General features: G+C 47.1%; 9 protein-coding genes across 9 annotated transcripts; 7 read left to right on the top strand and 2 right to left on the bottom strand.

The window, feature by feature from the left end:
- Nucleotides 1-786: 786 nt before the first annotated feature.
- AO090023000073 (terpene synthase family protein) lies at nucleotides 787-3,748 on the bottom strand (the record flags this gene model as incomplete). The annotated part of the gene is made up of 4 exons (XM_001820609.1): nucleotides 787-2,388; nucleotides 2,441-2,727; nucleotides 2,782-2,887; nucleotides 2,942-3,748. 4 exons carry the CDS (start codon nucleotides 3,746-3,748, stop codon nucleotides 787-789), a joined length of 2,802 nt encoding a protein of 933 aa, XP_001820661.1.
- A 683-nt stretch (nucleotides 3,749-4,431) lies between these two features.
- AO090023000072 (putative cytochrome P450 oxygenase) lies at nucleotides 4,432-6,199 on the top strand (the record flags this gene model as incomplete). Its single annotated transcript, XM_001820608.1, has 5 exons — nucleotides 4,432-4,672; nucleotides 4,721-5,577; nucleotides 5,640-5,747; nucleotides 5,803-5,969; nucleotides 6,025-6,199. The coding sequence occupies 5 exons, from the start codon at nucleotides 4,432-4,434 to the stop codon at nucleotides 6,197-6,199; spliced, it is 1,548 nt and encodes a 515-aa protein (XP_001820660.1).
- A 1,101-nt stretch (nucleotides 6,200-7,300) lies between these two features.
- AO090023000071 (sulfotransferase family protein) lies at nucleotides 7,301-8,110 on the top strand (the record flags this gene model as incomplete). Its single annotated transcript, XM_001820607.1, has 1 exon — nucleotides 7,301-8,110. The coding sequence occupies one exon, from the start codon at nucleotides 7,301-7,303 to the stop codon at nucleotides 8,108-8,110; it is 810 nt and encodes a 269-aa protein (XP_001820659.1).
- Nucleotides 8,111-8,994: 884 nt separating this feature from the next.
- Nucleotides 8,995-10,106, top strand: AO090023000070 (FPP/GGPP synthase family protein; the record flags this gene model as incomplete). The annotated part of the gene is made up of 4 exons (XM_001820606.3): nucleotides 8,995-9,066; nucleotides 9,122-9,276; nucleotides 9,341-9,667; nucleotides 9,722-10,106. The coding sequence occupies 4 exons, from the start codon at nucleotides 8,995-8,997 to the stop codon at nucleotides 10,104-10,106; spliced, it is 939 nt and encodes a 312-aa protein (XP_001820658.3).
- Nucleotides 10,107-11,247: 1,141 nt separating this feature from the next.
- AO090023000069 (uncharacterized protein) lies at nucleotides 11,248-12,456 on the bottom strand (the record flags this gene model as incomplete). The annotated part of the gene is made up of 2 exons (XM_023235407.1): nucleotides 11,248-11,269; nucleotides 11,450-12,456. 2 exons carry the CDS (start codon nucleotides 12,454-12,456, stop codon nucleotides 11,248-11,250), a joined length of 1,029 nt encoding a protein of 342 aa, XP_023090430.1.
- A 2,442-nt stretch (nucleotides 12,457-14,898) lies between these two features.
- Nucleotides 14,899-15,387, top strand: AO090023000068 (nucleoside deaminase; the record flags this gene model as incomplete). Its single annotated transcript, XM_001820604.3, has 1 exon — nucleotides 14,899-15,387. The coding sequence occupies one exon, from the start codon at nucleotides 14,899-14,901 to the stop codon at nucleotides 15,385-15,387; it is 489 nt and encodes a 162-aa protein (XP_001820656.1).
- Nucleotides 15,388-15,763: 376 nt separating this feature from the next.
- On the top strand, nucleotides 15,764-17,187 carry AO090023000067 (uncharacterized protein; the record flags this gene model as incomplete). The annotated part of the gene is made up of 3 exons (XM_023235405.1): nucleotides 15,764-15,806; nucleotides 15,846-16,255; nucleotides 16,312-17,187. 3 exons carry the CDS (start codon nucleotides 15,764-15,766, stop codon nucleotides 17,185-17,187), a joined length of 1,329 nt encoding a protein of 442 aa, XP_023090429.1.
- A 205-nt stretch (nucleotides 17,188-17,392) lies between these two features.
- Nucleotides 17,393-18,154, top strand: AO090023000066 (class I SAM-dependent DNA methyltransferase; the record flags this gene model as incomplete). Its single annotated transcript, XM_001820602.3, has 1 exon — nucleotides 17,393-18,154. The coding sequence occupies one exon, from the start codon at nucleotides 17,393-17,395 to the stop codon at nucleotides 18,152-18,154; it is 762 nt and encodes a 253-aa protein (XP_001820654.1).
- A 973-nt stretch (nucleotides 18,155-19,127) lies between these two features.
- Nucleotides 19,128-19,781, top strand: AO090023000065 (GFA family protein; the record flags this gene model as incomplete). The annotated part of the gene is made up of 4 exons (XM_001820601.3): nucleotides 19,128-19,179; nucleotides 19,244-19,290; nucleotides 19,381-19,444; nucleotides 19,531-19,781. 4 exons carry the CDS (start codon nucleotides 19,128-19,130, stop codon nucleotides 19,779-19,781), a joined length of 414 nt encoding a protein of 137 aa, XP_001820653.1.
- Nucleotides 19,782-21,642: the final 1,861 nt, after the last annotated feature.

Below are 21,642 nucleotides of genomic sequence, written 5' to 3'. Positions count from 1 at the left end.
AACGCATTGTCATTATAAACACCGCAAGGGATCACGAGATACAGCTGAAATGGCGCGAGCCCGATTGGACGACGAGCTTTCTGGGGTGCTTGGTGCGTCTTCAGCATCCCGGCGGGGCTCTATCTGATAACTTGTCTCCGGACCCAAATCCCGTGTTAGAATATATAAGTATAGATCTACCTCCTGGCCGAGAAGAAGATGATATCGATCTCTGTCAGGAATTCGTCCACCAGCATGCTGGCCAAGGGACACTGTGGAGCTACCCGGGATCTCGTTATTCACTAGATGACTGAGGATTCAAATTATATGATCGAGTAGCGGTCTTATTTCCGTGAATTCTGTTAGTCTTCATGCCATTGCCCACGATAAGAACACCGAGAAAGCATCATTTTTATACACCCAATGAGTGAGACGCAGTTCTGTTTGCGAGAGATCAAATAGGTCAACAAGGAAGTCTGTAGATTCCAAAATTTGTCAGCTATTTCCTCGCTACCAGTATAACTGATATTATTACATTTTAGCTACTAGCAAACCGACTGGTACGACAAAGTATACAGAATTTTCAGATAAGCACAGTGTCTTGGATCGACTAGGGTATATATTATCAACTTATGTACTACATCCTGGGCACGGCAATGCTCAGGAAAGTTTATGTAAGACGAGGAAGGACCAATGGTGTGGTTGATCGCTCTGTATTGAGAATGTTATATTGAAATGTTTTCAAGAAGAGGAGAGGTCTTCGCTAGGAATGCCATAGATAATCTATTCCTTCCGTATAATTGTCGGTCACGTCGCCGTGGTAGACCCGAAAGCATACTTAACACACGTTTCAGAATATATCACACAGCAACGGTAATACATCTGTAGGTACAGCGAGATCGTCTGCCGACCGGTACTGTCTAAGATCTGTGTCAAGTCATTCAAGCAGGACAGAGTGCACTTGTGTTCGTACTCCGCGAGCTGAAGCAACTGGGTCCCCACATCACCGTCTAACAAGAGGCTTTGAGGAGACGAGAACTCAGGAAAGTTGACTGAATTGAGGTTTGATGCGAGGCGGTCTCGCTCAATACTGCCGAAGTCATTCCAAAGCCTACCTTCCACGGATATCTGCCTCCATAACTTCTCCGCAAGGTACTTTTCTCTAGCTGTAGGGAAGACATCTCCACCATTCCCAATCTTACAAACAAGGGATTTGGAGACAACAGCGCTCTTGACGTCATGGACAGCAGATGTATGTAGCCAGGTATAAAATGTTTGTCCGGTACTTACCGTAGCACACTCGGTGCCAGAATGTGGAAGACGGTTGTTTAGTGACCTATGCGCTTTGGCCTGTTGCGTAGCAGCCAAAGTTGACATTTCCAACTCTTTTTGGAGGTCGCGTCTATGATATGGACTAGTATTTGCCTTGAGGTTGTCATCCAAGACAAAACGGAACCAGGTTCCTATGTTTTCCCGTATGCTCTTAAGACGAGTGAGGGTTTCCTCATTCACATCAGAAATATTCGTTCTAGATGAATGTCCGTGGAGAGAACTATCTTTGCACAAGGCAGTCTCATTGCACAGTTCATCAATATAGTCGGCTATCATGTCGGTTGTAAAATCCGGTAGATTGACCAGGGACTTCTCCATTAGTTCGTCCTCTTGGAATATGCCAATGGAAAGTTCTATCATGCTGTAGACTACCCATGTACTCAGGAGATACTCAGGGCTTGAATTGTTGGCCAATGTCCAAAAGCATGCGCCATATTTGATGTACTTTTCTCCGAGAGCTCCTCCGGTGGAAAATACATCCAGCGTCTTTAGCCTGTAGCCAAAGAGAATCGCCTCTATAACTGAAGCTTGTATGACCCACTTCGGTGTCTCCATTTGAGATGGTAATCGAGAAAAGTACTCTGTCATCTTAAGAACCATTGCTGTTGACACGTTGGCGAGCATATGTGGTATTTCGGCAAGTTTGTCGATAGTATCCTCAGCTTGCAGAGCAGCCATGATGTAGGAGTCCGACACGGTCGGTATAGCATACAAGGTTTTGTCCAACCAAAGCTGGTCATCTGTCTGTGACCGTTGGCCTTTGGTAAGGATGAACTGGACACCTCTGTTAATAGCATCTTTAATCTCCGCAGATATCATGTTAGTAAAACTAAAAGGTGCCACACTTTTGAGAATCAGGACAGCATAAGCCGTCTCTTCGGCTGAGTTCGAGCTTCCCCATGATCCATCTTGATTTTGGGTACGCAATGTTCGGATTAAAGACTGAAACAACGTGATGGGAAGTTGGAATTTCATAAGATCGTCGGGCAATGCGGCCAGATGCCCTTCACTCCAGCGTTGGATATAAGACATCAAGGCTTCACACATTAGCATCGTCGGATAATAAGGCGAGATATTCTAGAATTGTTAGAGAGAACCCCATATTCTCTAGAAGCAGAGTTTGGCATACCCATTTGTCCTTTACCATTCGGTCACATTGAAACCACGCATCGCACAGGTAGCGAATGCATTTTTCAATTTGTGGCTGGTAGCGATCATCGGCTGAAAGCAACACCAGGGCAGTGAGTACGTTAGCATTGGTACTTATGCTAGTATGCGTCTCGTATAGATATGTTGTAAAGTGCTTTTCTCGTTCAAATCGATCGACCAATACTTGTGGCGAGTACTGTGCCCCCTGAAGTGCAAGGGCTGCTAAAGCCTTGGCCGTGTCATCGGCATCAGGACATGCTTTCGGGACTATTCACATTATATTAGCGAAAGGAACCGACTTCGAGACCGAAGGCACTCTACCAAAGCCCACTACTCCATGAAGCTCAATTTCGCTCTCGATCTGCTTGCCAACCTCTTTCAGTCTGCTGCTTGGTTCAATGCCATGGCGTATTAAGTTCGTCGTCACCTGCTAGAATTAGAATCTCCATAAATCAATGCTGACCACGAGGATAAAACGTACCCACGCCCATTCAAATACTGTAGTTGGGTATCCTGCAGCCACAAGACCTGATCCATGACCAGCCCCATTGGAGATTGCACGCTGAATGTATTCTTCGGCCTCATCATCCCACACAGGATTATACATCAGATACGCTGCTGTCGCTGATGGAGATGCTAACATGCTCCCAAGAACCTTGTAGTGGGCCAGCCCTTTGAAGTCGATTTTCCCAACTAAAGCTTCCAACGAGTGCAGAAGAGAAGATTGTGGACCGCTGAAAATAGTATCCAAGTTGATCTTTGAAAGTTTCTTCGACTGAATCTTGTTCAAGTATGTGCGGTCAAAATCGAATGTATGCCCCTCTGCTTCCAAGAGGTCCAATATTGCCGGTAATCGAAGCTCAAGACTAACAGGTAAAGTACATGTTCTTAGCAAGCCATTGAGACCTTTCAAAGCGGCGTCCAGGAAGGCTTTTGCTTTGAGGATCCTTGAGTTGAGGTCTTGACGGTCTGCGTCATAGGAGTCTTCCGCATGTCTTTGCAGTGCAAGAAGAGCTGCTAAGGTGCTGGCAATGGAATCCAATTCAGAAGTGGTTCCACCCCAACTACCACAATGGCTTTGTTGCTGAAGAAGAGCCTGAAAGGCAGTTGGAAATGCCCAGACAGACTTCCCTTCGATGGGCTTTCTGACCATTGCAATCCATGCTGTATCGTATATGTTGCCAGACATTGTACCCAGTCCGTAGGTTGGATGGTAAGACTTATCAAAACTCTTAAACAAACTCCGTTCCTTCATATCGACAAGCACACCCACTGGATTGTCCTTCATGTTGCTCAATAGATACTGAAGTCTGTAATGAAAGGAAACTGTAGGTAGCAAGTAGCTGATGAGGTTGGAATGAGCCCACAAATGCCTGGCTTTGGTCACATCTTAAATACCAATCATCAACCTGAGTACATTTCGACTGGTCGAGAAGACGTATGGACTTTTCCTTACGTTATCTTTAAACTTTTGATCGACATGGTGGGTCACGATGGCGCCGAGCGAACCCCTTGATTACGAGTTACCAAGAAGATCGTTATCGGAGTAGGGTTATTCTTCAGCTACGCCTTGTATTCTTCAACTGCACCAAGTGGGGCACCATGCAATAGTATTTCAATATTACCTCGGGATTTGGTACCTTTCGGGTGGGGAATGTACATACCTCTGTATAACCTATCTCACCGCTACCACTGCTTGCAAAAGTTAAACTTTTGTGGATAGATGGATCCTTCATAATGGCTCGCCTCTCAACGTACACAAGGAACTATTGGGCATAGGTAGATTAGGCTCCTTTGCTTGGACTTTGGTCCTGCTCAGCTGAAGGCTTTTCCGGCTCAATGCAGAGGTAGTAGTGACCTATAATGTCTAACACGAAGCACCGCACTAATAAATGATCCCTGAGGTTGTTGAACACATTAATACCCATCCTTCCACTCCCCTTCTTGCAACCTGCAAATGTCCCCGAAACCATGGGTGTGATTTCCGTTGTCACCTTTTTGGCTTCCGCCAAGGAGCACTTCATTATATCTATCCTACTACTTTTCCCAATCGCTTTGATTTTACGTACTATATATCGACTGTATATTGATCCGCTCCATCATATACCAGGCCCTAAGCTAGCAGCAATCAGTCATCTCTATGAATTCTATCACGATGTCGTCCGGGGTGGATTGTTCATCTGGGAAATCGAAAAAATGCACCAAGAATATGGTACCGTCACCAGCTGATTAACCGCATTCCATCCTTACCATTCTATAGGCCCTATTGTGCGGATCAACCCGCGTGAAGTCCACATTAAAGATCCGTATTTTTATGACGAGCTCTATGCTCCTGCCCACGGGTGGCGAGACAAGGACGCAAAGTCCGTTGAGATATTCAGTTCGCCCAACGCGTTGGTTTCAACAGTTGACCATCATACCCATCGCATGCGCCGGAAGTTACTCACCTCATTCTTTTCAAGACGGTCGATCGAGAGGATCGAGCCGGTTATCCACGAATCACTTTCAAAGTTCTTGGATAGCCTTATTACGGCCTACGAGGAAGATTCCGTAGTAGAGCTCATCGACAGACTCCAAGCGTTGACAGGCCACGTCATCACACAATATGCGTATGGAGAGGACTATGGTCTCCACGAACCGCAAAATATCGGAAAGGGCATTGTGAAGGTTGTCCAGGAAGGGACGGAGCAAATCCACCTGCACCGGTTTTTCCCTCTTATCCAGCGTTTTTTGCGATTAATACCCTCATTCTTCATGACTCAGCTCTTTCCAGCCCGAGCGGCAATGTACGACCTGTTGCATGGAGTACGAAAGAAATCAATAGAGGTGCTTCAGCAGAAGGACGTGTGCACTCCTACCGAGAGAACAACCATGTTCCATGCCCTTACAGCTCCGGAGGTACCCCCCGAAGAACGGACGTTGCAACGCCTCGAGGATGAGGGATTGGTTCTGTTCGCGGCCGGCACAGAGACCACCGCGACCACCTTAGGAGTGGCTATATTCCACATTCTTAGTGATCCAATGGTCCTTACAAAACTTCGCAAAGAGCTTGAACAAGTAATGCCCACTCCAGAAGGTCTGGCAACATGGCGGGAGCTTGAAAAGCTGCCATATTTGGTATGTACCTTGGATGTCTGTGATGGTCGTTCCTAGGATCTTGTTAACGGCTCATTCCACAGAACGGGGTTATTCATGAAGCCTTGCGCTTTTCGGGTCTAGCTATGCGGCAACAGAGGGTGTCGCCGACCGAGGTAATCAAATACAAGGATTATGCCATTCCACCTGGGGTACGTTGTCCTGATAATCTTTTGTAACGGCTGGCAACGCTTATCACGCAAGTAGACTCCCGTTAGTATGCTTCAATACTTCTTGCATACGGATCCGGCACTGTTTTCCGATCCCGAGAAATTTTACCCTGAGCGCTGGATGCTCGCGGCGGAGCGTAAGGAGAGTCTTTCGAGATTCCTGGTGACATTTGGCAAAGGGACACGATCCTGTATCGGAATGAAGTACGTTGATGTCATTTCAACAAGTCATTCGTCCTGCTAACTTCGAACACCGTAGCCTTGCCTATGCAGAATTACACACTGCTTTAGCAGCCATTGTCCGTCGATTCGATCTGGAGCTTTACGAGACAACTGCGGAGGATATTCGTTTCGTGCGAGACAAACTGCTCCCACGGGCCAAGAATGGTCCCTGGAGAGTTCGAGTGAAAGTTGTGGGCATCCGCAAAGACTAGTTTCTAGGATTTCTGCCTAGGCAAGTTGTAATGACCGCTGAAGAATTCATTCTTTATGCTGTACACGCTTGACCTTGCGCGTTCGGAAAGGGGTAGAGTGAGATATTTAGGGACCGATGACTCGCAGATAGTTTAGGAGAGGGTTGACTATTGTTAACTTCATCTAACCTAGTTTTATTCGTAATAATAGATTCAGAAAGAGCAGACTCCCAGAAGCTCTCCGGAGTTCAATCCCTTTTAGCTACGGAAACACGGAACAATTAACAGGAGGCCTATGGAATGTCAAGGAAAAGCCCGTACTGAGGAAACGCTTAAGAGGACCTGAGTATAGATAACTGCATGAGCAGCTTGGTAACCATTCTTTCAACCGCGCTTCAGCATGCTGTAGTGATTATAATACATCGGCCATGGGATACAAGGCTGTACTATTGAATAGTTCCACAAAGCCAACTTCACGTTCACATTATATGATCAACATGGCTCTGGGATAGAGATCAGCACAATAAATGACCTCCCACCCGTGTACGTTACCATTAGCATGCAGACAGCTCGAACAGGTGCTAGGACTTAAATTATTTTAGGCAGCGGGTCTACTTATTGTACTGAAAGAGGACTCGGATTGGCTAGTGGTGCAGCTTCCATACTCGTGGGTGATCGGTCTCATACCAACTTCCAGTCTGGGGGTTCCTGCAAGATAGGATTTAGCAGGACGCCGATCCCCGAGTGCCGAATATTCAATTCAATCGAGGGAATAGCGGTGAGAAGATGGCCGGCCAGTATTACTATATGTAATAGAGTATTTATTCAAGGTTGACTTCTTTCGGGATGATCGACAAGTTCTAGAACTCTAAAATAAACCCTAATTAGGTTAATCCTTCCCCATCGGTTGCCTTCGCATATGTAATAATTGTATTTTTAGTCTTCCCAATATATTTCGAGAGGGTAAGCTAGTCAGGTTGTTCGTAATTATGATCAGTGAGTGTGCTAGGTGGCTGATAAAAGCTATAAATCGTATGTGAATTTAAAATGACCATGGAAAGCTGTCCAACATTGCCTGTGATTTCTGGACAAAACTGATCATCACCGAACCAAACCCAAACCATGGGTCAAACTGCTTCAGCTCCCAAGCCAGGGACCCAGATCCAAGTCATCGGCGCCGGACTACCCCGTACCGGTACTGCATCCTTCAGCGCTGCCTTGACCATCCTCCTCGATGGCCCCGTCTACCACGGCGGCACCCAGTTGACCCGCGGCTCGCCCTCCGAGTTAAAATCATGGATTCACATCCTTCGTGCATGGCTGGAGGACGATAAGCGCACGGTGTTGTCCATCGTCAAATCTCGTCTCGAAGGTTATGCAGCTATCACCGACGCCCCAGGCTGTCAGCTCCTCCCAGAGCTGCTGGAGCTCTACCCGGACGCCAAGGTCATCTGTACCGTACGCGACCCCATCGCGTGGGAGAAAAGCATGAACCAGATTCACAGCTTTGCACGCCTGTCGTTCTTAAAGATTCTCCTCCTTCCACTACCGGGGATGAGACATTTTGTAGACTTTACTTGGTTGCTACGCCAGCAGTGGGGCAATCTGTATGCGGATGGTCGGCGGTTCAGCTCGGTGAAGGAGGTGAGCGATACGCTTCCGCAGAGGGCGATCTACTCCAAGCATGTCGCTTGGCTGCAGGAAAATGTGCCTGCTGATCGGCTGGTGTTTTTTGACGTTCGAGAGGGTTGGGAGCCGCTGTGTAAAGCGCTGGGTAAAGATGTCCCTACGGATATACCCTTCCCACATGTGAACGATTCCGAGGAGATCGCACGTACTGCGAAGTATCACATCCGACGTGCCTTGATCCGATGGGTGGGGATCTTTGCTATTACTGGGATTGCTATTACAGGATTTATGAGGCGATGGTGAAGCGATAGTGAGGTAGACTCAGCATACCTAGGGAGGTACTGGTAAGCCACTTTATCCACTTAGTACCTCTCAGTCCAGGATGAAGTAAAATTTGTTGTTTGAGTTAGAGTTTCATTTCCAGTTATTTTGGCTGCAAGGTTTGGAATATTTCAGCTGCGTGGCGCTATTTTGTTTATCTTCTCTGTGGCAAGTTAACAATCCACCTTCGCTCAGCATGATTCTATTAGCTTATGGCTTTCAATACTTATACTCTATTCGGAACGAAATCTTGATTAATCGATCGTTAGCTCGCAAGCCACACCAGCCTTGCGGCAGATTAGGGACAGAGTGGATAATTCGATCGACAGGAATGCAATAATTGTGACTCGTCTACTGGCCAGCAACGACGTAGCTAGCTGAGCATGGTCGTGAAAAGGTTTCCCCAACTCATTCCAGAAAGAATCCACTTATCTCCTCCATATACTTGGTTAAGTAATCTGGGAGTCGATCGTTTTATTATTTGGCTAGTCAGAATTTAGCTTCAGCTAGTGAGGATAATCAATGAATTCAGATCCAATAAGAAATCGGCCTTCATTCCATGCTTGAAAGCTTACATATGAGAATGACACTGTTCAAGACTACCCATGCAAATGCTGCTCTACCACCGTGTATTCAAATTCATTGCGGCTGATCTTTTACCTCCGTTACAATCTGGAATGCCACCTTGGTGACGCCTGAACCCTTGCGTGTGTCTAAAAATGGGCAATTAAATACATCTTTCTCAGGGACAATTTAGGACGAGGCCGGTGTGATTAACCAACTCCCATTCTTTACCCACTCTCACACAGTTGTCATTACTCTCATTTTCCAACTGTTACAGTATGACAGTCACCTCAGGTCTCCAGATGGGGTCCTTGCCAACTCCTCCCTTGGAATATGTCGGTTACAATCTGGCCGAACCGAAGAGCAGTGAGCAGGTTTGTTTGACTCCACAGCAGAAAATAGAGATCGATACCCCTAACAGCCTTATAGATTATTTGTGGGCCTCTGGACTACCTCCTGTCATCTGGAGGAAAGAACATTCGACACAAGCTCATGCTAGCATTCAACGAATGGCTTCAGATTCCCCCGGAGAAGGCCGAAATTATAAGCGAGATTGTCAATCTATTGCACACGGCATCTCTGCTGTAAGGCTTATGTCCTGCTCGATATCTTGCTCGGTGATCAACCCTGACTAAATGAGTACTATAGGATTGACGATATTCAAGACTCCTCCAAGCTTCGGCGGGGGAAGCCAGTCGCACATAGCATCTTTGGTGTAGCTCAGACCATCAACTCCGCCAACTACGCATACTTCCTCGCACAGCAGAAATTGTCCTCTCTGCATAGCACACGCGCAAATGATGTTTTTGTCGAGGAGCTCTTAAATCTTCATAGGGGCCAGGGGATGGATCTGCACTGGCGAGACACTCTGACGTGCCCTACGGAAGAACAATACATTGGCATGGTTCTGGACAAGACGGGGGGGTTATTCCGACTCGCAGTCAAACTCATGCAGCTGGAAAGCAATCAGACATGGTACGTCAGTTTCGCTAAATGACATTATATGAGCGTGACTAACATAGAAGCCAGCGACTGTATACCTCTGACGAACACCCTTGGCACGATCTTTCAGATTCGGGACGACATCCTCAACCTCAGTGGCGGGGAGTACACTAAAAATAAAGGCTTCTGTGAGGATATCACGGAGGGGAAGTTTTCCTTCCCCATTATTCACAGCATCAACAGTGATCCTAGGAACATGCAGCTTATGAACATCCTGAGACAGAGAAGTGAAGATAACTCGCTGAAAGCCTATGCGGTTGACTACATCACCTCGACCCGAAGCTTTACCTACAGCTATCAGAAGCTAAACTCACTGATTGCGGAAGCCAAGTCAATGGTGGAAGAATTGGATGCACAAATGGGCCCCTCGAGAGGCATGTGTGCGTTTTTAGAAATGTTGAATCTCAATTAATTGTCTTGTACATTGGTCCATCATTGTATAGTACTATTATAACATGCATGTTGCGAATGAATTATTCTATACCGACGTGGTCTTTCCGTTGGTCTTTCTGTTCAAGTACATTGGAGTGAACCCTTGTAATATTCCTGGATATGAGATATCGGGGATTATTTGACCTAGGTCCTACTGTTGTATTTATTTGAGAAACTGCTGGTCAACTGGATGATATGCCGAACGTCACTTTATTGACCGTTTCGTGTCTATTTACTCCGACGATTCATTTCTTTTGCCCAGACATAGCACACCAATCGGCTGTATTACCCACAATCTTGGGGAGACCAGTTGGGTACTAATAGAAATATAAAAATTATGAATAAATATCTTCGATCCGTCATCTGACATCTACCTTAATTTCGTCTTTTATGTACATATTACTTGGTCGCATTTGACATTACTGAATTGTATATATGCTCCGATGCATCAATAACTGCATGCAAGCACCATGGTTTTTGTATAGCTAGGGAATCCACTGGCAAAGATAATAAAATACATTGCACTTACTAATGGCGTTAGTAAGGATATAAAAAGCTGCCTTATATATTTTCCTTGTACGCCCTCCTTCAAAAGGAAAGGAGAAAGAGGGTCTATACTAAGCCACATGTATCATTTCAAAAGCTCCTTGATCGCATTAGGGGACATACGCTACCTTCTGAAGAAATAGAGACACTACTGCATGATGTCTCATTTTCTTCGATCCGAAGCCCTTCATCCTCAACGGTTTTGCGATCTTCAATCGGTCTGCTCTTTTAATCGGTCAGGACTATTCGCACGAGCATCTACTTGTCTGGCAGCGAAAGTCCTCCCCAAATAGTGGGGAGTGATGACTTCTACCTAGATTCTACGCAGGCTATTTGCCATCACTTTATAAAAGGGCCTACTCTGCACATGAAGGCATAACAGTGTTCTTATAATTAATTCCTGTTACCGTAAGATGGGAAATAGAAGACGATTAGAGTAGGTATAATCATAAACACCGTAAGAAACAATTTTTCCATAAATAATACCTAGTAGGAGAGTCGAGATGGAAGAAGGGAAATGGAGAAAAAAAATGAAAATGAATCACGATGCCTGGGTTATCCAGGGGGTCTCCAGGCTATGAGCCTGGCGGGCTACCACTACTCCTTTGCTAGCATATACAGAAGAAGACAAGAAATAAAAAAGAGGAAAAGACAACCATAATAAACGCTCCATGGTAACATTTCAGTACAAGATACATTTTACTGTATATTGACTGATTCATATAGTGACACGTTATTATATAGATATTTAGCATCTTTCCCAATCAAGAGATATACTCAATTCGACGCCGTCTAGAGTCATGATAGTTAAGATCCTCCTCGCTCAAAAAGCTATACCATCTTCGTAAGCAATCGGATGCATCGGCACGAGCTTGGGTCGACCATAGTCCCATGTCAATCATTCTCTGTTGCTCCCAGATAGCGAAGCCATATTTGAGATACGCGCCCGACCTTATATATTGACCCGGGCCGGCATTACTACGACGACGCATTCTGTTCCAGAATTGTACCCCAATCGTTTGTCCGTGAAGCTTTTGGCACTCCTCTCCGGTTGGAAACTGTCCAAAGTCTTGAATCAAAGGCACTGGGGATGTGATCTCCGGGTCCCTTGATGGGTTCTCTTCCAATGTGACGCTTTCCTCAGATGATGATGATGGTATTCGAAGAAGGCATCCTCCTCTTCCAACTCCCCATCCATCATCACTGTCATCCTCGTCGCTTTCAGACTCGTAGATCTCGGATTCCTCACTCTCCGGCTCCTCACTTTCGAGCGGAGTAAGTAAGAGCTCCTCGTCGTCGGATTCACTATATGAAGCGAGAATCCGTAGACTCGTCTTCGATCTGATAAATGCTCTCGGTTCAAGGAGACGCGGGTCGTCAGGATTCCATCCTTGAGTCACAGCCCATAGAGACGGCGGCGGCTGACATGTCCAGCCGAACTCTTTGCCCTCAGGGAGCCTGGGTAACTGAAATGGTCCGAGCTGTTCAGCCCCCTTTGACAGCTCTTCCTCAGAGCCTTCTGGGGTTGTTTGCTCAGAAATAAAGCGTAATGCGGTAATGGCTTGAAATTTCGCAATATCCGTGGTAAAATGCTGGTAAGGGCCATGGTGTAGCAATTCTGAAAGATCTAGAGTAGACCACTCTAGATGACCTTTGAGTCCTTCTACTTTCAGTTCATTGTAGAACAGCACGCGCCAGAATGATAGAATGCTTCGTTGCTCCTCTGTCCATGTGGGAAAGCAGAACCCCACGTGAAATTCCCTTTCGCCGAGCGGACTATCCATACAACGTTGGAGGCATCTTTCAATGCAGAGATGTGCCAAGACATGGATCCTGTGAGATAATGCCACAAAACTCCGCAACTGCTCAGGTGTTGCAATAACTTTCTCGGAGAGTAGCGATATATCGGTCTGGGCCTCTTCAAAACTGGAATATGAATATATGCCGGTACGGAGAACAAGAACTTGCCGCATATAAAGTCGAGTCTGCACTGGGACGGTCAAGTTCAATACATCGTCCACTATCTCCGACGCCCTCGCATTAAAGATGGCTAGCATCCGCGACGATGTAGTAAGTAGACTCCAGAGGGCAGAAACGTCCGGGCATTGCTGAAAGATTTTGAAGAGAAGCTCAGTGGGGAGATGAGATAGGTAACTCTGACCAGTACTGTTGGACGTATCCATTTGGATAGACAAAACCAGTCGCTGGCCAGCTAAAGTACTCAGTGTAGTACTTTCTGTTATGACGAGCAGGCTCTAGTGTATGGAGCGAAGCACAATATGATTATTGAAAGAGAGAGACTTTGTGATTACCCCTTATATATCGGGGCGCTAAAATATTCGCTCAGTTTTCACATTTGGCGGGAGTCATCGGAAGACATGATGTCCAGGGTTCGCCCCACCTAGCTTAACATTGTCGATGATAACCTATCCTCATATTGCACCGGAATTATATATGGCATGGAACTAGTATCGCTAGTCTAGTATGAGTCATAGGCACTACAGTGTACCAAGCAAGGCTCGATGTCTAACACCTCCCACTTAGTCTTTGAGCGAGCACTGTCTAAGACTGCTAACCATCAAACCATGTTTATTGGTCGAGGTTCGCTTTCGATATAATCTCATCCACTCAAACATTGACATAATACTGCGCCTCGCATAGCCCCACCCTCTACAATACCGGTGTTGTAGTCGTCTGCCATGTACTAATTCTGTCGCTCATATCTCAGACCGAGACTAACGTTCAAGTCACACCGAGGGATTCTCTACTTCTTCTCAAGACTAGACTGTCACTGTCGGGCGAATTGTAAGTGTTTGTGATCCGGAATCAGTCAAACCTTATGCCACTGTTGCAAATTCCTACTCTTAACTCTTGCACCCGAACCATCTACGTCTTGTTATATTTACCGGTTCTCGCCTAATGGCTAGCATCTAGAGACTGGTATCTATTCATGCTGTATGTATGCTTGTTACTCTATCAAGCCATTCTCTTCGTTTAAAATTAATTTGTTACAAGGGCCCTTTAGGTGCAGTGACTAGAAAACTCCCACTGTGTAGAGGGCCCACACTTAGGCTGGGATGGGGTCCCACTAATCGTCGGCTAAGCTTTACGTGGTATAGTTAAGCAGTCGGGGTTGGAGAATGCCAACTGTCATGTTACATGTTTGTAATCAAAGTATTCCAGGTAGCATTAGCTCGGTGGATCTTATCATTCGACGCGACATTGGGGGTTTGCCTCGTGTCTTCGACAAAGGAGAACGAGGGATGTTAAGGAGAATCAAGGCTCCACTAGTGCAAGTGGCGCGTGGTTGCAAACGAACCATTTCTGAAAGTTTAGAATATTTTAGTCTGAAGTAGCGGCTACTTGCTAAGCAGAGAGCCGAGTGCCTCGAGATGTTTCGTCATTTGGCCATTGGGCGCTGCTCTCTCCCAGGCCTTATGCTCGCAGGCAGCTGTGTGTAAGTTGCAGTGTCCGGACACTACCGCCACCGACTCTCTTGAAGTATTCTCAACGCTATAATGATAAACCAGCTTAGGTGTTGTTATTTGAGTCGTAAGTCTGTATAGTTACGAGGAGAAATGGAATAGCAGGGGGTTGATATGACTTTAAACTCTCAATACGCAGACGCTCGTGCCAGTTCCAATATACTTTATCTACTTTGAGTTGTTATATATAGTAGGTCTATCCATGAGGCAGCGAGCGGGTTGTCAGATATAGTGAAAATTTATGAATCTAATGGCTTTCGTCATAGGCATGGTATTCTTGTCTTTCACAATGTCTTTCGGCCACCTTCCAGTAGAGCTGTATACAATAATATCCAAAAGAATGAATCAACAATTTTGCATGGAAGACTGAAAGGTCTTGGCAGGGTCCACCATGTACAAATTTGCGGGGTTTGGCGGGGAGTTCAGCGACTACGCGTACTGGACCAGATGAGTTTCTGATATTTCTATTACTAAATCAACCACTCAAACCGGGGACCATAAAACCCCTCCATAATTCCATTCTGGCCGCCTTTTCGTTTCGCATTCGTTTCACGAGTTGATGCTTGTTGAGTATACACGTCGGCGCAGCTTCGCTCCCAGTGACAAAAGATATTTCGTGGCCGCTCAAGTACTAAGGACATTTACCTCCAAGCGATTCAAGAGCTAATGTTTGCAGGTTGAAACTCGATTCCTGACAAGAAACCCATATCACAACCCACCAAACCGCCAAAACAGAGCACGATGGTCTCCGAATCAGACATCAACTATTTACGCCGTTGCGTAGACCTAGCCCGTGAAGCTCTCGAAGCGGGCGATTCCCCATTCGGGTCAGTTTTAGTGGACGCCGCCGGGAAGGTTATCTACGAGGATCGCAACCGCACCGTGACCGAAGCAGACGTCACCTGGCACCCAGAGTTCACAATCGTCAAGTGGGCGCAGAAGAACCTGACTCCGACGGAGCGCGCCGCTGCCACAGTCTACACTTCGGGTGAGCACTGTCCAATGTGCGCGGCTGCTCATGCAAACGCGGGCTTGGGGCGAATTGTGTACGCGAGCTCTACTGCTCAATTTGTGCAGTGGAGGATGGAGATGGGCATAAAACCTGGTCCGGTTGCCCCGTTGTCGATCAATCAGGTGGCACCGGATCTACTTGTTGATGGCCCGGCTCTGGGTCTGGATGAGGAGGTTCGGGGGTTGCATCAGAGGAAGCAGGCGAGAAGTGTATCGTAAGGGTTGGATTAAGAAGCGAGAGGGCTGTGCATATAATATTAAGAGCTATTACCCCGCGAGCTGATACGTTTACTTCCATTCGTAGAACATCACGATGTAATTACTAACTTCAAGCACAGCATGGTAAATGAATGACTTGATCGTCTTTGAATAAAATATTTCCGTCATTGTACAGTTGCCAGCCATACCCCAGAACCAGCATTGGGGGTCTTCGTATGGTTGAGATCTGATATAATATGGTAATTATATACAATAACCGCATAGGGCATTTAGCACACAACACAGCGTGTCAGACTGTAACCCATACCTCAAGCCTTGGTGCCTGGTTTCCCCTAGAGTCACATCCGCCCCGGTATTGAAGGGTAGCGCAAACACCATGGATAGGGCTCCAGCAAGCGCCAAGCCTCGACGTTCTATTGGTTATAATCCTTGCAACTAATATCGCTAATTGTGGATAGTCAGGGGTCATATGCACCAACGCTGCGCCGCAGGATTGCCGCCGAAGGATTCGTTCTCTAACGCACGCCAGGGAACTGCGGAGTTGAAAGAATGTCACGTTCGCCAGACACGGGCCAAATTCCGTTCCGCTGCTCAAGCGCTATATTTGAACCTCTGCCCTCTCATGCATCAATCGGGAATACTGAGAAAGACAGCAATGTTCTTAGCGACGCGTCAGTTGCTTCTTGTGGGAACAGCGGCGAGTTTTCTGCTGCTGCTGTGGTACACGCAGAGGATCTTTGTGTCCCGTACCGTTTCGCTGCCAGCCCCGACGTTGACTCCAACACCGACACCAGTGCCAACGCCAGCTGAGCGGGTCTCAACAACGCCTAAACCTCCCGTACAGAGTGCAGGAAACAGCACCTTAGGTGTAAGTACCCTGCCTCAATGGATACTCTTCAGTCACAGTATGCTGATAACAAACAGTTTCAATCCATCCTCGCACTTTCCACTGGCCCTTCATGGCGAACGCGAGGATTACTCGCCGCAGCGAGCCTTACGGGGTTGGATATCCAGATCCCACCCCAGCCGCCGGTCAATCCCAATCTTGTTGATGCTTTCGAGCACATGGGGCCTGACAATGTCCAACACCCAAGCCATGGTGCCAGTATCGCCTGGCTCGCGCATCTTGATTTAATCAAACACACCATCCAAGCGAACCTGGACACGGTCCTTATCATTGAAGACGACGTCGACTGGGACGTATCAATCCGGTCGCAGATGGTACAAATTGCTGAAAGTGTACGCAACCTAACCCATATCGACACTCTTGACCAGGATATGGAACCCTATGGCCGAGAGTGGGAAGTCCTTTGGATCGGCCATTGCGGCGAGTACTGGGAAGAGCAGTTTGAAACGGTTCTATATGACGACCCAACGGCGTGTCCACACAGTGACTATTTCGGCTGGGCAAAGCAGTATATTGAGCGTTTGCCGGATCGCCAACGCGCCGTATACCGGTCGGTTAATCCGGTCTGTTCTTTTGCATATGCCCTGTCGAGAGAGGGCTCTCGGAAAATCTTAGAAGTGCTCGGTGGGGCGCAAGATGAGGCCTTCGATGTGAGTATGATGCATGCTTGTAAGGCGGGTCAACTTAAATGCATTTCGGTGGTGCCCGAGGTTGTTCATCAGTATTTCCCAGCCCAGTCGTTTGGTGTGAAGAGTGCTGTGGATGTTGGTAATGGGCAGGAGCCTGGTCCGGAGGAAGCCGAATTTGAGCATGTAATGGGTTCCACGGAAAATATTCTGGAAAGTGCCCGCTGCCGGGCCTTATGGGGCCAGAGGTGCTTGAGGAAGCAGTGATTGAGATAATACTCTCCTATCGTATAAAAGTTAAGATATTATGATACCCTTACGTACAAGTGGAGGCGATATAAATTCAACCCCGCATTTGCTGGATAGCCGAGCCGAAGATCAAACTCATCCACCGTCGGATAACCCGAACACCAACACCCATCTTCCACGAACTTACCAAAATTCGCACATTATACATTATACAATATACAAGATGTCCAATGCGCCAAATACCGCGGGCAATGAACGATTCAATGCCGAAGCAGCAAACTGGGACAATAACCCTTCCGTCCAAGAGGCGACTCGCCTCGCATACGAGACACTCCGACCCCTCATTGAGAACCTGTCGGAGAAACAAGCCACGACCGGGACTGGCTTGGATGTTCTCGAGGTGGGCTGTGGAACAGGCTTGTTGAGTGTGCGGGTAGCACCACTGGTCCGCGAGATCGTCGCCGTTGACACGGCAGACGGTATGATTGAGATGTTGAAGGCGAAGACGACCCTGCCCGGCTCTCCACGAAATATTGTGCCTATTTGCAAGTTATTAGAGGACCCTGAGGATCCTGTTCTTCCTCCCAGTGATGAGAAGCATCCTTCAGCAGGTCGGAGAAAGTTTGATCTGGCCTTGTCGCATCTGGTGCTACATCATATTCCTGATCTGCGGCCTTTTCTCCAGATGCTCCTGGGCTGCCTCAAGCCTGGGGGCAGAATAGCTCTGACGGATTTCGAGGACTTTGGTCCCGAGGCGATCAAGTTTCATCCGAAGTCAAAGTTGGAAGGCGTGGAACGGCACGGCATCCCGCGTCAGTGGATCGAAGACCTACTGAAGGAGGTTGGCTTCGAGCAAGTTAAGGTATGGGTCGGATGGAAGCTGGATAAAGATGTCGAGGGATGGGAGGATGATAATGGAAGCCATGATGGTGGTAAGAAGACGATGCAATTTCCCTTTCTCGTGTGCGAAGGAGTGCGTCCATGATATGGTCCGGAACGGTTGCCAATTTATCAAACTGGACTAGACTGCTCTGTGACTTAGTTGCGTCTGTTTATAAAGCATGTACCATAGTAGAGTTGAATAATCCTACGATCCATGCAATTCCCGTGCAAGTCCCGGTCAAAGCTAGTATGCTTTAATGTTCTACAAATGATATACCTAACTAAGTCTAAGCCCCTTCGCTTGCTTTGTTTTGTTTCATGGTCGGTAACACCAAACAGTGTTCTCGTATGGATGAGCCAAATCATTCATATCGGCCATGGCACTATTTCTAATCGCCGAATTGTGGAGACGACCGAGGTCTGTGCTTCGGTCTTGTCAATTATTATTCGTGAATTGACGTACAATGGAGGACAACTATTTCCATTCAGGTAAAAACCCACATCAACATGTGCCACATCTGGGCCAATGCTATGTGTTGAGCTGGAGATATGTATTCATCTGGCTCACTCCAACTCTGTACTAAAATGCCGACATGATGGCGACACTAAGCCTAATCCAGTACCCTGAGCTTTTCTCGCAAGACTGTGAACAAGGGCTTCTTGAGAAAATTACATAGTTATTTACTCTTGATGGAAACGATTGTAGCCTCTTGCAGACAGAGCTCATAGAAATACACTGTACTTGACCCTCTACGAAAGGTCAAGACGCTAGTCGAATTTGGTTAGCCCGTCTACAATATAGTAAAGAGATAAGTGGGCTCCCGGTCTTTGGGGTCAGCGTCAAGCAAACGCCGAAATAACCTAAAGCCCAACATCCCGAGGCTTTCCTTCGGTGATTGCTAGGACCGTAGATATCCGGTGCTTGGTAGATGTCATAAGGTTTGACGTCGTACTACAGTAGACAGAACATAAATACAGCCCGTTGGCTTGTGAGAAACAGTGGATTCTTCTTTACCCCATCCCTATCGATATATATCGGAATTTATCATCCATCCCTGCATTAAATAACCGACATAATGACCCTAGCAGGAAGCTGCATGTGCGGTGCAATTGCATACACCTCTGACTGTATGTACATGTTGCATATTAACCCGCTACTGCGTAGGGTTGACTAACATCGTACTCAATCCAGCCGAGCCTCTAGTGAAGGCTTTGTGCCACTGTGTTGATTGCCAGAAGGTATGTGGCTGGTCTGTGGGCCACGGCATTGTTCCAGCCTGCACCACTCCCCGATTGCAAGGAGTGAAGCATCGAATAACAAATATATAGTGGACCGGCGGCCCATTCACGTCCAACGTCATCGTTCCCCGGGATTCTTTCAAAGTGACAAAAGGTACCTAGTCACATCAGCCCCATTCACCTCACATATTTGTGGGGCTTTCGTCTCATGTTCGATCACCGGGCTGAGAATTGCTGCAGGAGAACCCTCGTTCTATGATGTCACCGGGGCCTCGGGCAAAAACAACCGCCATTTCTTCTGTGGCAAGTGCGGGTCTAGTCTGTTCACAGAATTAGAGCTCATGGCCGACAAGACCGTCATCAAAGCCGGGACTCTGGATGGTGGCGAAGCGAACTTGCGCAACAAGGTCGATGTTGAATTCTATACCAAAGACCGAGTGTCGTATCTTTGTGCTGTGCAGGGCGCTAAGCAGGAGACACTTCTGGGTTGATTGGTTTGATGCGGCTGCCCCTGAGGTAGGGCGATGAGGACGTGACTGCAAGACACTCCTATATAAGGGTAATGACCGTTGGGATGATTATGGCTTTGACGTTTGGTGGCGATGTACATCTTGTTATGTCATGTAGTAGTATGCACGGTGTTGGTGTAGTTGCGGAGTTGAAGATACCATGCATTGAAGAAGATGTTTAGCAGAATATATGATATACCGCATTATGTTAGGCAACACCATATTTATTGAAAGAGTAAATCACTGTGCAAGTAATGACAATCTCGATAACTCCTTAAATGATTCATCATATCGAGCAAACTAGCTGTGAAAGGAACGAGAGAGTTTACAACTGTGGCCTATTGGCCTAGCTACTAGATTCTCCACTACCTTGATCATCCTTCCGGCAAAAGCGGATCTCAACATATTGATATGGCTCGTGGCTTTCTGTAGTGGCCCACCATCGATAACATACATTTGAGCGATGATATCAAAGTTTAGCTTTCTTTTTACGAAACATGAAGGCATTCGTGTGCATTCCACGGCGATGTGACACTCTTCCTAATGGTTGCCTTGCGATTTGCCTCATGTACCAATCCTAAGACATACGCTTGCATAGAGTATGACCACGTACATACAGCAGGCATTAGTGTCTAATGCGTAAAGCGGCTTGCTGGAATCTCCTCCCACCATCGACAATTAAGTACTTATTAATAATACATTGCATAGCAGCATTGCACTTGTAGGGTGCCCAGAGCTCCTGGCTGTGGGGGTCCACTAGCACAATATACATATATCCGACTGCATGAGAGGGTACTGGTGGGATCGTAGGCGCCCTACATACTGTCCCCTGTGGCAGCGACGAATGGCCAAAAGCTACAATATCTCGGCATTAACTGTTCTGACCGGAAGCAAAGAATATTCTTCATTATCCTTGTTTGGAGAGTCTTTTCATTCCTAAAGCATCGGAGCTTTAGAAGCAGTGATGTACTAGTAGAGCACCAACCAACATCCTTACGGCTAAAACGTTAATTGTCGTACCCTCAAAGTACCGGGTTGCGCATCTCCATGTTCAAGCCATCAGCGCGTTTGCCGGTGGATATTTACGGGCTGTTCTCGGCAAAGTCAGGAATGGCCCGCCGTGGAACCCAACAGGCTAGAAGCTGGGCGCTGGGAAAGGTCGGTATATCCGTAAATGTATGCATTACTCTACGGAGGACTTGCGTGCGACATGTCATATCCAAGGATCCATCACTGTAATCTTACATCATCCAAGCCAATGACCATCACTCAGCCACGCCATTCAGAAACATAATAGTCTGGGCGTATGGTTGACTCACCCAGTGGGATGCCTTACTACAGTCCATAAATTTAATACAATTTGGAAGACGGGCACCATGCATAGGAAACCCAATGACGTATGAGATGCCGAACAGGGCTGACGACTAGTAGGGCCCACCACATTCTGCAGCCCTCAGCTAGTAAGCCCAACTCCATGATTATATTTGCAACTCGTGCAGGGTATTGGTCAGCTGCTTGAGGCCCACAGGGAATTCAGCATTGCCCTCTGCCCTGCCTAAGTCATCCTGTCTTAATCCGCCATGCTATGTGATACTCTTGTCGTATCGTATCCCTTGCTCACGATAGAACTTCTAATATTGTGACTCAGGCGTCCGTAATATGGATGGCTATTTGCGCTGTCCACTGGTTATCCGACAAATAGCCTCACAAATCCTGGCAACGTGTTGCGGTGTACGGTGTCACCGCCAGTACGCCCAAGGCACTACTGCGAGGCTATTGAGTCAATGCGTGGATCTGCAAACTCAGCCATGCATGATGCCGCCGCCATGCATTTTAAGGCGGG

The sequence above is a fragment of the Aspergillus oryzae genome, chromosome 3, assembly GCF_000184455.2.
Source record: "Aspergillus oryzae RIB40 DNA, chromosome 3".
Taxonomy (NCBI): Eukaryota; Fungi; Ascomycota; class Eurotiomycetes; order Eurotiales; family Aspergillaceae; genus Aspergillus; species Aspergillus oryzae.
This window is presented reverse-complemented; position numbering and strand designations above follow the sequence as displayed.